This window comes from Micromys minutus (genome assembly GCF_963924665.1).
Source record: "Micromys minutus genome assembly, chromosome: 13".
Classification (NCBI taxonomy): Eukaryota; Metazoa; Chordata; class Mammalia; order Rodentia; family Muridae; genus Micromys; species Micromys minutus.
Window position 1 is genome coordinate 6,335,731 of NC_137982.1, and position 13,701 is coordinate 6,349,431.

The following is a 13,701-nucleotide window of genomic DNA, read 5'->3' on the forward strand; positions in this document are numbered from 1 at the left end:
AGTCACCTTACCATTTCCAGTTCCTACTTTTCAAATGGGGATCCGTTTAATCTTTGTGTGTAAGGTGTGCACATGTTTGCATGGGGAGACTGTCAGGTGTCTTTCTTGGTCCATCTTTATTTTGCCAACTCGGGGTCTCTCAATGAATCTGGAGCTGATTCAGGGTGTTTAGCTCTCTCTCTTGCCTTGGGCTTGTCTCCTGAGCTCGGGGATTACTGGTGGGCTGCCACACGTGCCTGGCTTTTTAAATGGGCGCTGGGGATCTGAATCTGGTCTTTGCATCAGGTGCCGTCTCTGTAGTCTAGTGTTGTTTAGAGGCATATTAGAGCGACCATGAAACCTAATGTTCTGTGTAGCTGTGGTTGGTCTGGCAGTGTGACCCTCCCATCCCCACCCCTCAGCCATTCTGCTGCTGCAGTTGCAGGTGTGTGCAGAGGAGCCAGCACTAGTGGCTAGTGGCACCGGAATGACGCTCTTTCAACCACTCGGAATCCTGCAAAAGTCACTCAGAATGTGGCAGAAAGTTGGTTTGGACATTGATATTTTGAAGTCCCTTGGTGTTTTTCAGTTGGTGTGTAGAGTCTAAGTGGTGCAGGGGTGTGAAAAAAAATAAAGATACTTTGGAGAAGCTATTTCTGGGCCTGGTGTGATGTACACGTTAAGTCCAGGCAGAGGCAGGCTGATCTCTGAGCTGAAAGCCAGTCAGAGCTACACTGTCTCAAAAGTTAAAAGCTGTTGCTGCTAAGCTTAAGCCCTTGTTTACAAGAGAGCCTGTGGTTTCTGAAGTCAGGTAGACAGTGGCTGTGTTTGTTTCTGTGTAGAACATAACTTTCTCAAAAAGACTGTATTTGGGCTGGAGAGATGGCTCAGCGGTTAAGAGCACTGACTGCTGCTCTTCCAGAGGTCCTGAGTTCAATTCCCAGCAACCACATGGTGGCTCACAACCATCTGTAATGGGATTCAGTGACCTCTTCTGGTGAGTCTGAAGACAGCTACACTGTACTTGTACACATAAAAATAAATAAATCTTTAAAGAAAAATATGAAAAAAAGACTATATTCATGAGAATAAATAACTCAAGTAGCTCAGCGATATTTTCCATCCAAAAGTCTTTAAATTATTTTTTTGAACATTTTATTTATTGTTTTCATGTCTGTAAGTATTTTGCCTGCATGTATGTCTGTGCATCACCTTCATGTAGTGTCCTGGATCTGAAATTAGAGAGGGTTGTAAGTCACCATGTGGGACTGGAAATTGAACCTGGGTTCTGTCGAAGAGCAGCCAATGCAGCCCCTTCCTCTCCCAAAAGTTTGAACCAGGTGGATGTCTCTAAGGAGAATAATGTTCAGTGTCTGATGTGCTTTTATTTATTTATTTTTAAAATTTATTTTATGTATATGTTTGTAGGCCAGCAAGAACGTGCACCAAGTGTGTTAGTGGCCACAGAGGCCAGAATAAGGTGTTGATCTTCTAGAACTCCTGTCCACTTAGTTCAGATGTGGTGCACATTTAGTTCCCGTAGGATAAAGGCAGAAGCTGTTTCCTTCCTGAACCTTTAGTTGGTCGTAACCAGCCTCGTCTGTTGTGTCTACACATTCCCGCCCTTGCCTGTGGGATGGAATCTTTTTTCTTGAGTAGTTTCTAGTGCCCTCTGATTCTGTCATGTAGGCGTGTGCTCCTCTGGAGTTTGCCATTGTTAGTGTCAGTCTATAGTGCTTGCTTTTTGCAGATTATGTAGAATTCAAGTCCCCAGGTTTAGTGACAAGAGCCTTTACCCTCTGAGCAATCTCATGACCCTCAGCATGTAATGGCACATTCATTTATAACGGCCTCTTATATGTCTGCTACTGTATTAAGGTAATGGTTGGCCACTAAGAACTGGAAGCTTCACTGCAATCCATATATTTGCTACTTTACAGGGTGAGTTGTTTTTATGAGATGGTCTCATGTAGCCCAGGGTAGCCTGGGAACTCACCGTGTAATAGAGGCTGCCCTAAAATCCCTCCTCATCCTGATTCCATCTCCCAAAGCTATAGAATTATAGCTGGAGCCACTAAACCTAGCACATGATAAGTTCTTTTTTTTTTCTTTTTTAAAAAAGATTTCTTTATTCATGTATTTTATGTATGTGAGTACCCTGCCTTCATGTATGCCGAAAGGAGGGCATCGGATCCCCGTTATAGAAGGTTATGAGCCATCATGTGGGTGCTGGGAATTGAACTGAGAACCTCTGGAAGAGCAGCTACTGTTCTTGACCACTGCGTCATCTCTCCATCCCCTCAAGATGAATCTTGACTGCAGCTTGACTATTGTGATGGCCTGGCTCTCAGGCATGCCTAGTATACACTTGCTTCCACTGTGCTACCCTCGTGACTCTAGGCCAGGTATTGGCCTCTGAATCCGTATTTCCTGATACTGTATTGAGGACAATAATAGTGGTCCATAGAGATGGATGTAGGCATGTTCCACCTCGTGTGTGTGGAAGTCAGAGGTACCATGTGGGTTCCAGGGATCAAACTTAGGTCATAAGGTTTAGGGGCAAGTTCCTTTCCTGTTGCTTGTCAGAATCTTGGCCTTTTTTTATTTTTTTTAAATAAAAACTTCACTTTGTGGCTGGGGTGTGGATCAGTGGTGATTAGTGCTGTTGAGACCCTCAGATAAATCCCTCTCACACTGGGATTTATTTAGTGAGAGATTGATCACTCAGTGGCTTAAGAACACTGGCTGTCCCAGAGGACTCAGATTTGATTCCTAGCATCTTTATAGATGCTTATCACCTTTTTTATTTTTAGTTTTATTTTATGTACATAGGTGTGAGGGTATCAGATCCCCTGGAGTTACGGACAGTTGTGCCATGTGGGTGCTGGAAATTGAACCCAAGTCCTGGAAGAGCAGCCATTGTGTTTAACCATTAAACCATTTCTAAAGCCCAAGAATTTTATTTTTTTAATTTATTTTAAAAATTTAGAATTTTATGTGTATGTGTGTACCTGTGTATGCCAACGTGGTGTGTGTCCTCAGGAGCCAGAGGACAGTGTTAGATCTGAAGCTAGAGTTACTAGGAGCCCAATACAGGCCTCCAGGAAGAGCAGCAAGCACACGGAGCTCTCCAGCCCCTCTCTTCCTTCCCTCTTTCCCTCCTCCCTCCTTCCCTCCTTCCTTCCTTCCTTTCTTTTTTTTTTTAAAGATTTATTTATTATATAAGTACACTGTAGCTGTCTTCAGACACACCAGAAGAGGGCATCAGATTCTATTACAGATGGTTGTGAGCCACCATGTGGTTGCTGGGAATTGGACTCAGGACCTCTGGAAGAGCAGTCAGTGTTCTTAACCACTGAGCCATCTCTCCTCCCTCTCTCCCTCTCTTCCTCTCTCCCTCTCTCCCTCTCTCCCTTTCTCCCTCTCTCCCTCCCTCCATTCCTCCCTCCATCCCTCCCCCTTCTCTCCCTCTCTTTCTCTCTCTTTCTGTTACATGACCCTTGAACTTATGTAGCCAAGGATGACCTGGAACTTCCCATCTTCCTGCCTCCACCTTCTCAGCACTAGGATCACGGGTAGCGGCGTTTGGTCTGACTTATGTGGTGCTGGAGCTGGAACTAAGGGTTTATGCTTATTGAGCAAGCACTGTCGGCTGAGCAGCCGTTTCTGCAACTGTGCATTAGAATCTTCAAACAACACTGAACATGTCTCATGGGTACTGGACATACAGCAATTGCCCTCACTTTTACATTTGCTAAGTTCAGGCTTGTCAAATAAGTAAACCAAAGAAGGTAAGCGTGCCTTGACAGAGTGTGTGATGACTTTCAGAACACCACTGGATCTCTTCAGTGTCCTCACCTCTGTGTCATTATTTGAGGCTGCTTTATTATCAGCTTGAAGAGAAAAATTTGTTCCAATAACTAGATCTAATCCCCCAATTATTTTTGGACTGTGAATGTTATCCTTGTATCAGAAAAAGGTTATAGATAGTCCAGTGCAGTGGTGTGGGAGATGGCAGCTATGAATTTAATAGAATCAAAGTTGTTTTTCTAAATGCATTAACTTAGGAACAATAATTTTAGGTGTGTTTATGCCTTTGATGGGACGTTCTTGATGACAGCTGTGGTGTACATGGCTCTAACTCTTTGTGTTAGTTTTTTTCTCTCTTTTAACATTATATGTGCTTATTTCTTGTACACATGAAGGGGGTATGCATGCCATAGTTCATGTGTGGAGCTCGGAGGATAATTCGAAGGCTTGGTCTCTCCTTCCATGTGGGTCCCAGGAATTAGACTCAGGTCGGGAGGCTTGGTGGCAAGCAGCTTCACCTGCTGAGCCATCTTGCTGGCCCTTGTTTGTGATTTAGTCTTAATGAGAAAAATCATTTTCAGTTTTTTCTCTTTAAATCTTGTCTTTGGGGTGAATCTGTGCCTTGAATACATGTTGACATGTGCAGACACAGGCTTGTACATTAGCCGCAGACTGATAGGAGCTTCTTTGACTGTGCTCCACTTTATTCATTGTTTAGAACCCGAGATAAATTAGACACATCAGTATGGCATGTCCAGCTTGTTCCTTAGCACAGCACAGTTTTCAGAGATGACATTCCCACATAGCTCAGGCTGGCCTTGAACTCTATGGGATTCATTGTCTTTGTCTTTTATATACTATGTGGCTTAAGGTAATATCTTATACTTTTAGACCAAGTACAATGATTCATTCTTGAATTCCCAGCACTTAGAAGGCTGAGGCAGGAGAATTGCTTTAAGTTTGAGACCAGGGTATACTAAGTAATAAATTTCAGCCCAGCTTGGGCTATGGTATGAGACCTTGTATCAAAAATCCTACTAATAATAAAAATGAGAAACAGTTTAATTCCCCATGAAGAAATAGTCACACGTCTTACTTCCTGTCCTAGCTCCAGAGCCTGAAAAGGTGAACCCACTGGGGCTGACTGGGGGAAAAGAGAAAATTTTGTTCCAGGAAAAAAAAAAAAAAAAGAAGAAACAATTTAAAAAATTCTATGTTCTTACATTTTATGTTTATTTTGAATATCAATTTTTTTTTTTTATTAAAAGAACAAAATTATGTCTGTGCTTTTTTTTTTCAGGAGCAGTAGAGAACTCTGGACAATTCTACTAGGGAGGTCAGCTCTTAGAGAATTGGTGAGTTGAAGTGTTCTAGGCCGATTTTTTAAGAGTTTTTATAATGTATGTGAGTGTTTTGCTTGCATGTATGTATATATACCACATGTATGTCTGATGTCAAGGAGGCTAGAAGAGGGCATTTGATACCCTGGACTGCAGTCACAGATAGTTGTTGGCTGCCGTGTAGGTAGTAGGAACTGAACTTGGTCTTCTGCAAGAGTACTCAGTGGCTGCCTTAATCTAGTTCATTACAATACAGTGATTTTATTTTTTATTTAATGATTACTTGTTTTTATGCACACAGGTTTTTTGTTTTTTTAGACAGTTGTGAGTTACCATGTGGGTGCTGGGAATTGAACCTGGGTTCTCTGAAAGAGCAGCCAGTGTTTTTAAACTGCTGAGACATTTCTCTAGCTCCATAGAGTGATTATATTAAAACAAACAGAACAAGAAAAAAAAAAAAAAAAACGACTTCTGGAGTGTATCTAGCATTTTAGACAAATGACAGACATAATCTGCTATTTAGTAAAATAATGTAATCATTAGAAAGCCACTCTATGAATATTTCCATAAATGATACTTCAGTACCAATCAAAGAAAACATTACAAAATTTTGTGTTCAGAATGCTTTAAACCAATGGTTCTCAACCTTCCTAGTGCTGTGACCCTTTAATAAAGCTCCTCATGTGACCCCCAACAATAAAATTACTTTGCTTGCTACTGTTGTGAATTGTAATGCAAAAATGTTTATTTTCCAATGGTCTTAGAAAACCCTGTGGGAGGGTCGTTTCACCCCTCCTCCCCCCAAAAGGTGTTGTGACCTAAAGGTTGAGAAATGGTGCTTTAAATAGTGGAAACATTTCAAAGGGACACAAAGAAATGTGAGGGTGAGTGTGAGTGTGTGTATGTATGTATGTACGTGCATGTGTGTGTGGTGTGATCCTGAAGTCTGACTTGGTTGAATTTGTGTAATTGCCTTGTTCTTTTGCAGAATCAGATTGAGGCGGAATTGAATAAATATTGGCAGCGGTTGTTAGAAGGGCTTTCTTACTACAAACCTCCCAGGTATGCCATTCTCAGGTCTAGTGATGCCAGTCCCTCTCCTTAACCCCCAGGACTCCAGCATGGACAAAACTGCCTTGTGTGCTTTTAAAATTGCTTCACTAGCAAGTGAGCAAGTCTGGGTGTCTGAAAGGAAGGGAACTAAAGTGGTCAGCAACCCTGTCCAATGGCAGATCCCAAGATCTGACCATGCCTGGATAATTCTTTTCAAAGTAAGGAGCATGACAGCGCAGACCTGGAAGCACACACTGTTGTAACTATTTTATAAGGCACATACCTGATTTTACTACATGGGCATAGCTAGTTCTGTGTTACAAAGTTTATAGATGTGTGTGTATTTAAAGATACTAAAGGAAAAAAGAAGGCCAGTGCCATTGAGTGTTTTTATTTTATACTTTTGGTGGTCATTGTGAATGAGGAAAATAACTTAGCATTTTTCTCATAGTCCAAGTTCAGCGGAAAGAGTGAAAGCTAATAAAGATGTAGCGTCACCTCTGAAGGAGCTGGGCTTAAGAGTCAGCAAATTCTTGGTGAGTAAAAATTGGCACAGCGTCAGCTTGTGCTGCTGTGGATGCCTGCGGCTTCGTTGTTAATGAGGTTAGTACAGTTTTAAGCTTCGTGGCTGGTACTGACGTCGTGCTTCTTGCTCTAGGGTCTCGATGAGGAGCAGAGTGTGCAGTTGCTGCAGTGTTACCTTCAGGAGGCCTATAGGGGTACTCGGGACTCACTAAAGGTTTGTGGCTCTGCCCAGCTCCCTTGCCCTTTACAGAAGAAATTAGAGAAAGCTTATTTATTTATTTATTTATTTTTTAAAGACAGGGTTTCTCTGTGTAGCCCTGGTTGTCCAGGAACTGCCTTTGTAGACTAGGCAGGCCTCAAAATCAGAGGTCCACCTGTCTCTCTCCCCAGTGCTGGGATTAAAGGGGTGTGACATGTGACACCACTGCCCAGCTGGGCAAGACTTTTACAGGCTGGAAAGAGACATCCCAGTGTGTGCTAAGAAGACACCTGTCTTTATTCTTGCAGGGGTTGAAATGTCAAAGAATTACATGTAAGTGGGAAATCTGAGAGAACATCCAGTCTGCCCTGCCCAGCCTTAATCTTTTGTAGAAAGAGATGGACCAGAGGAGAGGGGGGAAGGATTTTAGCATCAGTTTGGTTAGACTTGGCTTAAACAAGGTAGAGATGTTTACAGAAACAGAATAGAAGAGCAGTCATGAAGGGTGTGGTGCATCTTTTTCTTTGCCAGTTGAACTTTGCTTGTCAGACAGCTTCTTGACTGCTCTGTTTTCCTTCAGACTGTCCTGCAAGATGAGAGGCAGAGCCAGGCCTTAACCTTGAAGGTAAGCACTGACTACTGTCTCATTCTTTGGTGGACACTTGTGTGGCAGCTTCTTGTTTCTGTTTTCCTGAGTGTTCCTGCCTTTTCTTTTTCTTTTTTTTTTTATGAGCCAAGGTCTTACTGTATAGCCCTGGCCAGCCTGGAACTCACTATGAGCTACCATGTGGTTGCTGGGATTTGAACTCAGGATCTCTGGAAGAGCAGTCAGTGCTCTTAACCCCTGAGCCATCTCTCCAGCTCGCTGGAACTCAGTGTTTAGACCACCTCACTATATAGATGCACCTCCCTCTGCTCCACAGTGCTGGGTAATAAAGGTATGTGAGACACATCCTCCTCTTGCCTCAGTTTTTAGGTCTTAGCTGAGGCTTCTTAACCCCAGGTTCCAGCTGGGGAATTTTCCCCAGAGTGCTTTCTGCTGCTGGTGCTGAGAACTTGTTTGGGGATGACTATCTTCCAAGGCTCAGTTAACTTGAGATTTTGGGTGGGGAGGATAACTTAGGGATTCAGGGATGTTAAGCAAGCATCCTCCACTGAGTCCCCTTCTCAGTCTTTTTAGTTTACATTCAGTGGGATTGGTTTGTATTTCTATATGCTGTCCTGCAGCCTTCTTTCTTGAGGACTGTCCCGGTGATTTGAATTCTGGATATTTCCTGTTGACACTCAATGCAGCTTAAGTTTATTGCTTGCAACATGATTGAGCATGCAGCTCTGGTATCCATGTTTGTTTTATTTGACCTACTAGTTTGTATCTTTTGTATTTTTTGGACCCTTTGAGAGTTCATGCTAGAAATTGTAGAAGGAATTAGAAATTCTTGTGAGCCCATATAAAAGACACACAATCCAGGTATTTTATTTAAAAGCCGTAAGTCTAGATAGGGCAGGTTTGAAGCTATTCTAACTCATTTCCCAGCCATAATGTCCCTTATTACTTGCTGGTTTTCATGGCCATGTGCTCATGGTCCATCTCCTCTCATGGCGGCCTCCTCCAGTGTCTGTGTCCTTCCTTCTCTCCCTCCTCTACCTGAAACCTCAGCAAAGTAAATGAAACATGTCTACTTATACCTATTGCCCAGTTACAGGCTTTAGTCAACTTTTTAACCAATTAACTTGGGAAGCAAGGTTACATAGCATTATTTGGTGTTTATGACAATCCCCTCATCGGGGGTGGGGGTAGGCAACCAGATCTTGGCTGCCAGAATTTAGCATTTGAATATAAGCAACATCATACCAACCACTAGAGAAAAAAAATGTTTTTTGGAAATTTGTTTAGATTATGTCTTAGTCAAGGTTTCTATTCCTGCACAAACATCATGACCAAGAAGCAAGTTGGGGAGGAAAGGGTTTATTCAGCTTACACTTCCACATTGCTGTTCATCACCAAAGGAAGTCAGGACTGGAACTCAGGCAGGTCAGGAAGCAGGAGCTGATGCAGAGGCCACGGACGGATGTCACTTACTGGCTTGCTTCCCCTGGCTTGCTCAGCCTGCTTTCTTTTCTTTTTTTTTTTTTTTTTCCACGTCAGACGGGTAATGTGCCCAGGTTGTAACAAGGTTTAATGGGTGGCACATGTCACGCAGCAGCATGAACGCCCTATCATCATACTTTATGAACCAGAAAGGATCTCAGCCTGCTTTCTTATAGAACCCAGGTCTACCAGCCCAGAGATGGCACCACCCACAGTGGGCTGGGCCCTTCCCCCTTGATTACTAGTTGAAAAAGTGCCTTACAGCAGGATCTCATGGAGGCATTTCCTTAGCTGAGGCTCCTTTCTCTGTGATAATTCCAGCTTGTGTCAAGTTGACACAAAACCAGCCAGTACAATTGACCCCTTGTCAACTTGACACACACAACACTATTAAGCCTCAGCCCTCACTTTCTTATTCATCCCCAAGATCTGAATAACCTTAAAAGTCTCAAGTCTTTACAGATTCTTACATCTTAAAATTACAATCCCTTTAAAATATTTAATCTTTTTTTTTAAAATCAGTCTTTTTACAATTCAAAGTCTCTTAGCTGTGGACTCCATCCACTTACTTCCCTCAAGAGGGAAAAATATCCGGGCACAGTTGTAATCAAAAGCAAAATCAAACTCTAACCATCCAATGTCTGGGATCCACTCACGAACTTCTGGGCTCCTCCCAAGTCTTGGGTCACTTCTCCAGCTATGCTCTCTATAGCACACACCTTGTCTACCAGGCTCCAGTTGCCTGTACTCCACTGCCGCTGTTGTTCTTGGTGGTTATCTCATGGTACTGGCATCTCCAAAACACTGTTGTCCTCCACTGCAACTAGGCTTCACCAATAGCCTTTCATAGGCTCTCTTCATGGTGCCAAGCCTCAACTTCTATTCATGACCCCTTCAGTCCTGGAGCACTAATTGTAACTGAGGCTGCAACTTCACCAATGACCTTCCATGGTTTCTCACAGTGCCGAGCTTCAGCTGCTCTCCATGACCCCTTCATTCCTTCAAAACCAGCACCACCTGGGTGACTCTTACACATGACCAAGTCCAGCCACAGCACGAGATACAACCTTGATTATCTCTAGAACACAGCGTCTTTGGGCTCAGAAGATACTTTTCAGATTTCACCTCAGTGATGCTGGTCTCTTCTAAATCACCAACAAATTTTTTGGCTGCAGCTGACCAGCATCAATACTCCCAGTAATGCAAAGCTTTCAATTTAGTAGTTCTGGAATCTTGTTAATCACAGCTGATTCTTCAGCCCCAGCTAACCAAAACCACAGAATCTTCACAATCAAAATAGCAACAGCCCTGACAAGAGGCTTTAATCTTCCCTCTGAAATTTCACACCTCCACCTTCTGCACTGTTCTCAACATTATCTCCAGGCTCCTACAGAACATCCCACAGAGCTCTTAACATCCCAATGGCTCTTCTAGCTCGAAGTCCTCCTACAGTCCTCCCCAAAACATGGTCAAGCTGTCACAGGAATACCTCACTGGGCTGGCATCAATTTGTCTTAGTCAGTGTTTCTATTCTTGCACAACCATCGTGACCAAGAAGCAAGTTGGGGAGGAAAGGGTTTATTCAGTTTATACTTTCACATTGCTGTTCATCACCAAAGAAAGTCAGGACTGGAACTCAAGCAGGTCAGGAAGCAGGAGCTGATGCAGAGGCCATGGAGGGTGTTACTTACTGGCTTGCTCAGCCTGCTTTCTTACAGAACCCAGGTCTACCAGCCCAGGGACTGGCACCACCCACAAAGGACTGGGCCTCCCCCTTGATCACGAGTTGAGAAAATGCCTTACAGTTGGATCTCATGAAGGCATTTTCTCAATGAAGTGTCTTTCTCTTCGATTAACTCCAGCTTGTGTCAAGGTGATACACAAAAAGAGCCAGTACAGATTATTAAGTAATAATTCCTTTAGTCTTTCTTGGCATATGACTGTGGAGGTTCTTAATTCAATGTGGTTATATTTCTGTGATTACTGATATTTGTCAGACTTTTCTGTTTGTGTTTAAAAATGTTATTTTAGGGCTTGGAGGTGGCTCAGTGGTTGAGGCCTCAGTTGGGTTCTTAGCTCCCATAGCAGCTGATGAATATCTTACTTCTAGCTCCGGCGCACTACTTGCCCTTCTTCTTCCTCTGGCAGTGGTAGGCAGCTGCACACATGTGCTATACACAAACAAAAATAAAATGAAGCGAATTTAAAATATTTGTTTCTTGTGTATACCTCCATAGCGAGCATGTGGAGGTCAAAGAACAACTTGTGGAAGTTGGTTCTCTCCTTCCAACATGTGGAACCTGGAGCTTGAACTCAGGGTGTCAGGTTTGTTGACCTTTATGCACTGAGCTGCCTTCCCTGCCCTCCATTCACAGTTTTGAAAGATTTGATTATCAGCAGTTTTAATGTTGAGTCTTCTTTTTGCAAGAGTGATTGATTTTGAAATTTTGCATTTCCCCCCATAGATAGCAGATTATTATTATGAAGAAAGAACCTGCATTCTTCGTTGTGTCTTACATCTTCTGACGTATTTCCAAGATGAACGCCATCCCTACAGGGTAAACCTGCTTGGTTTTCTTTTTCTCTCTATCCTGTGTCCTTCAGATTTAAAAAATTTCATGTAACTCATTCATGAAATTATTTGAATGTTTACATTTTATTCTACACATGAGTTACTGTGTTCTGGTTTTTAAGGCTGAATATGCTGACTGTGTTGACAAACTGGAGAAGGAGCTAGTTTTAAAGTACCGACAACAGTTTGAGGAGCTGTACAGGACAGAAGCACCGACCTGGGAGACGCATGGCAATCTCATGGTATGTAGTCCTTGGGCTTATCTCCAGCTCAGCAGAGAGACGTGCCTTGTTCAGGGAGCGCTAGTGAGGTCTCTTACCTGAGCATGTGTATAGGAATGGGCCAGAACAAAAGTGATTGGTGGTCCCTAATTCAGAGCCTCTGCTTGGTTCATTTTATCTTTCTTTCTTTCCTCATTTGTATTAGGAACTCAACCCTCTCTGGTTTTTCTTTGTTCTCTAAAATATTCTCTTAGCACTTAATGTAATCCTTTTGGGGGGCAAGTGCCAGGGTAGGCTGAGTGAGCATAGCATCTCACTCTGTTTCACCCAGGCTGCCTGCGCCTGCATCACAGCAGCCCCCTGCCTCAGCCTCGCACACCAGTTTTGTTTCTTTGTGATCTTTTTGTGCCGTGTGTAATACTAGTCTGCTCCTTTCTAAGTGCCAGACTGTACTGTACAGATCATAATATCACCTCTTGCTTTTGATTGCAGACAGAAGTTTCTACAGGGTAGCCGCAAACTCCCTAGATAACCAAGGCTAGTCTTGAGCACCTAACCTTACTGTTCCCAACTCCCAAGTGCTGGGATTAAAGGCTACGCCACCACACCAAGATACTTTCTTATTTTGAAAATAATACATTAACATTAAAAACGTGTTTGTATGAGGGTGCTATTCAGTGGTAGCAAACTTTCCCAATATGGTTGAGCAGCAAACCAAACAAACTTCGACATAAACAAATGCTAACAATTTTAAATACATGATATAAGAAAAGTACTAAAGCTTGGCTTAATGTTACAGGTCGGAAATCCAAGTTAGTTAGTATAGCTGGAGTTTCCTGGACCCACCAGCCTTTGAATAGTGACACAGAGACTTACTGACTTTATTATATCCTAGGCCTTAGCTTAGGCCATTGCTCAGTTAGCTCATCCAACTTAACCTGACCATCCTTGTCCAGCTCCAGTCATATGCCCATTCCCATACCCCATCTCCTCCAACTTCCTCCATGTGCAGTTCCCGGTTCTTCTCCCACACCTGAACTCTCTCCTATACCTACACAGCTATTGATCCTCAATCAGTCAGTTAGGAAGGTATATGCTTACAAAAGACCAAGGAAAGTAATAAGCCGTAAGAATAACAATACCAAGATTTAGCCAGCCCTCTTGTCTCTGCTGGTACAAAATTAACAATTGAATAATACAAAGACAACCCTCCCACAATGTACAAAAAAGCTCACTTTCACAATTTAGGAGGCAGAACCAGGACTATGGTTAGTTCAAGGACCAATCTGAGATAGAGATTGAGTTTAAGGCCAACCTGAAGAACTTAACAAGACTGTGTTGCAGTGGTAGAACACCTGACTAGCAAAGACATGAGTGGCTACTCCCATGTTTCCCAACACTGTGCTCCCAGAGGAGAGTGGGCTCTGTAGGCAGAAGTATTTATTGCTTCTTCCAGAGGGCCTGAGTTCTGTCCTGAGCACCAAGTAGGGTAGCTCACAACCACTGCTAACTCCAGGTCCAAGGAATCTCAACACTTTCTTCTGACCTTCAAGGGCACTTACACGTATGTGGAATATATACAAAGACACATATGCATAAATAAAAATGTAAGAAAACTGAGCCATTTACAATGCAATGCATAGGATTTTACTGCCTCCTTAGGAAACTCACAGTAAAACATAAAATAGTGATGAAAACAGGATCCCGAAAAAGAAGCTTAATGAAACCTAAAGTCCAAATGCACAGAACTGTGCAAAAGAACAAAGTACTTGCAGAAAGCCGTAACTGAATGGGAAGACACAATACCACAATTTTTCTGTTTTTGACACAGAGAGTCTCTATGTAGCCCTGGCTGTCCTGGAACTCACTGTGTAGACCAGGCTGGCCTCATCTCAGACATTCTGCCTATGCAT

General features: G+C 42.9%; 1 protein-coding gene across 3 annotated transcripts in view; it reads left to right on the plus strand.

The window, feature by feature from the left end:
• NUP188 (nucleoporin 188) overlaps window positions 1-13,701 on the plus strand; it is a 51,075-nt gene that overhangs the window by 1,620 nt on the left and 35,754 nt on the right. For all 3 annotated transcript variants that reach the window (XM_080927270.1, XM_080927271.1, XM_080927272.1), the window contains exons 2-8: window positions 5,090-5,144; window positions 6,118-6,191; window positions 6,634-6,718; window positions 6,841-6,921; window positions 7,487-7,531; window positions 11,461-11,553; window positions 11,690-11,809. In XM_080927270.1, the coding sequence (XP_080783396.1) occupies window positions 5,090-5,144; window positions 6,118-6,191; window positions 6,634-6,718; window positions 6,841-6,921; window positions 7,487-7,531; window positions 11,461-11,553; window positions 11,690-11,809 (553 nt within the window). The remainder of the gene's footprint in view (window positions 1-5,089; window positions 5,145-6,117; window positions 6,192-6,633; window positions 6,719-6,840; window positions 6,922-7,486; window positions 7,532-11,460; window positions 11,554-11,689; window positions 11,810-13,701) is intronic.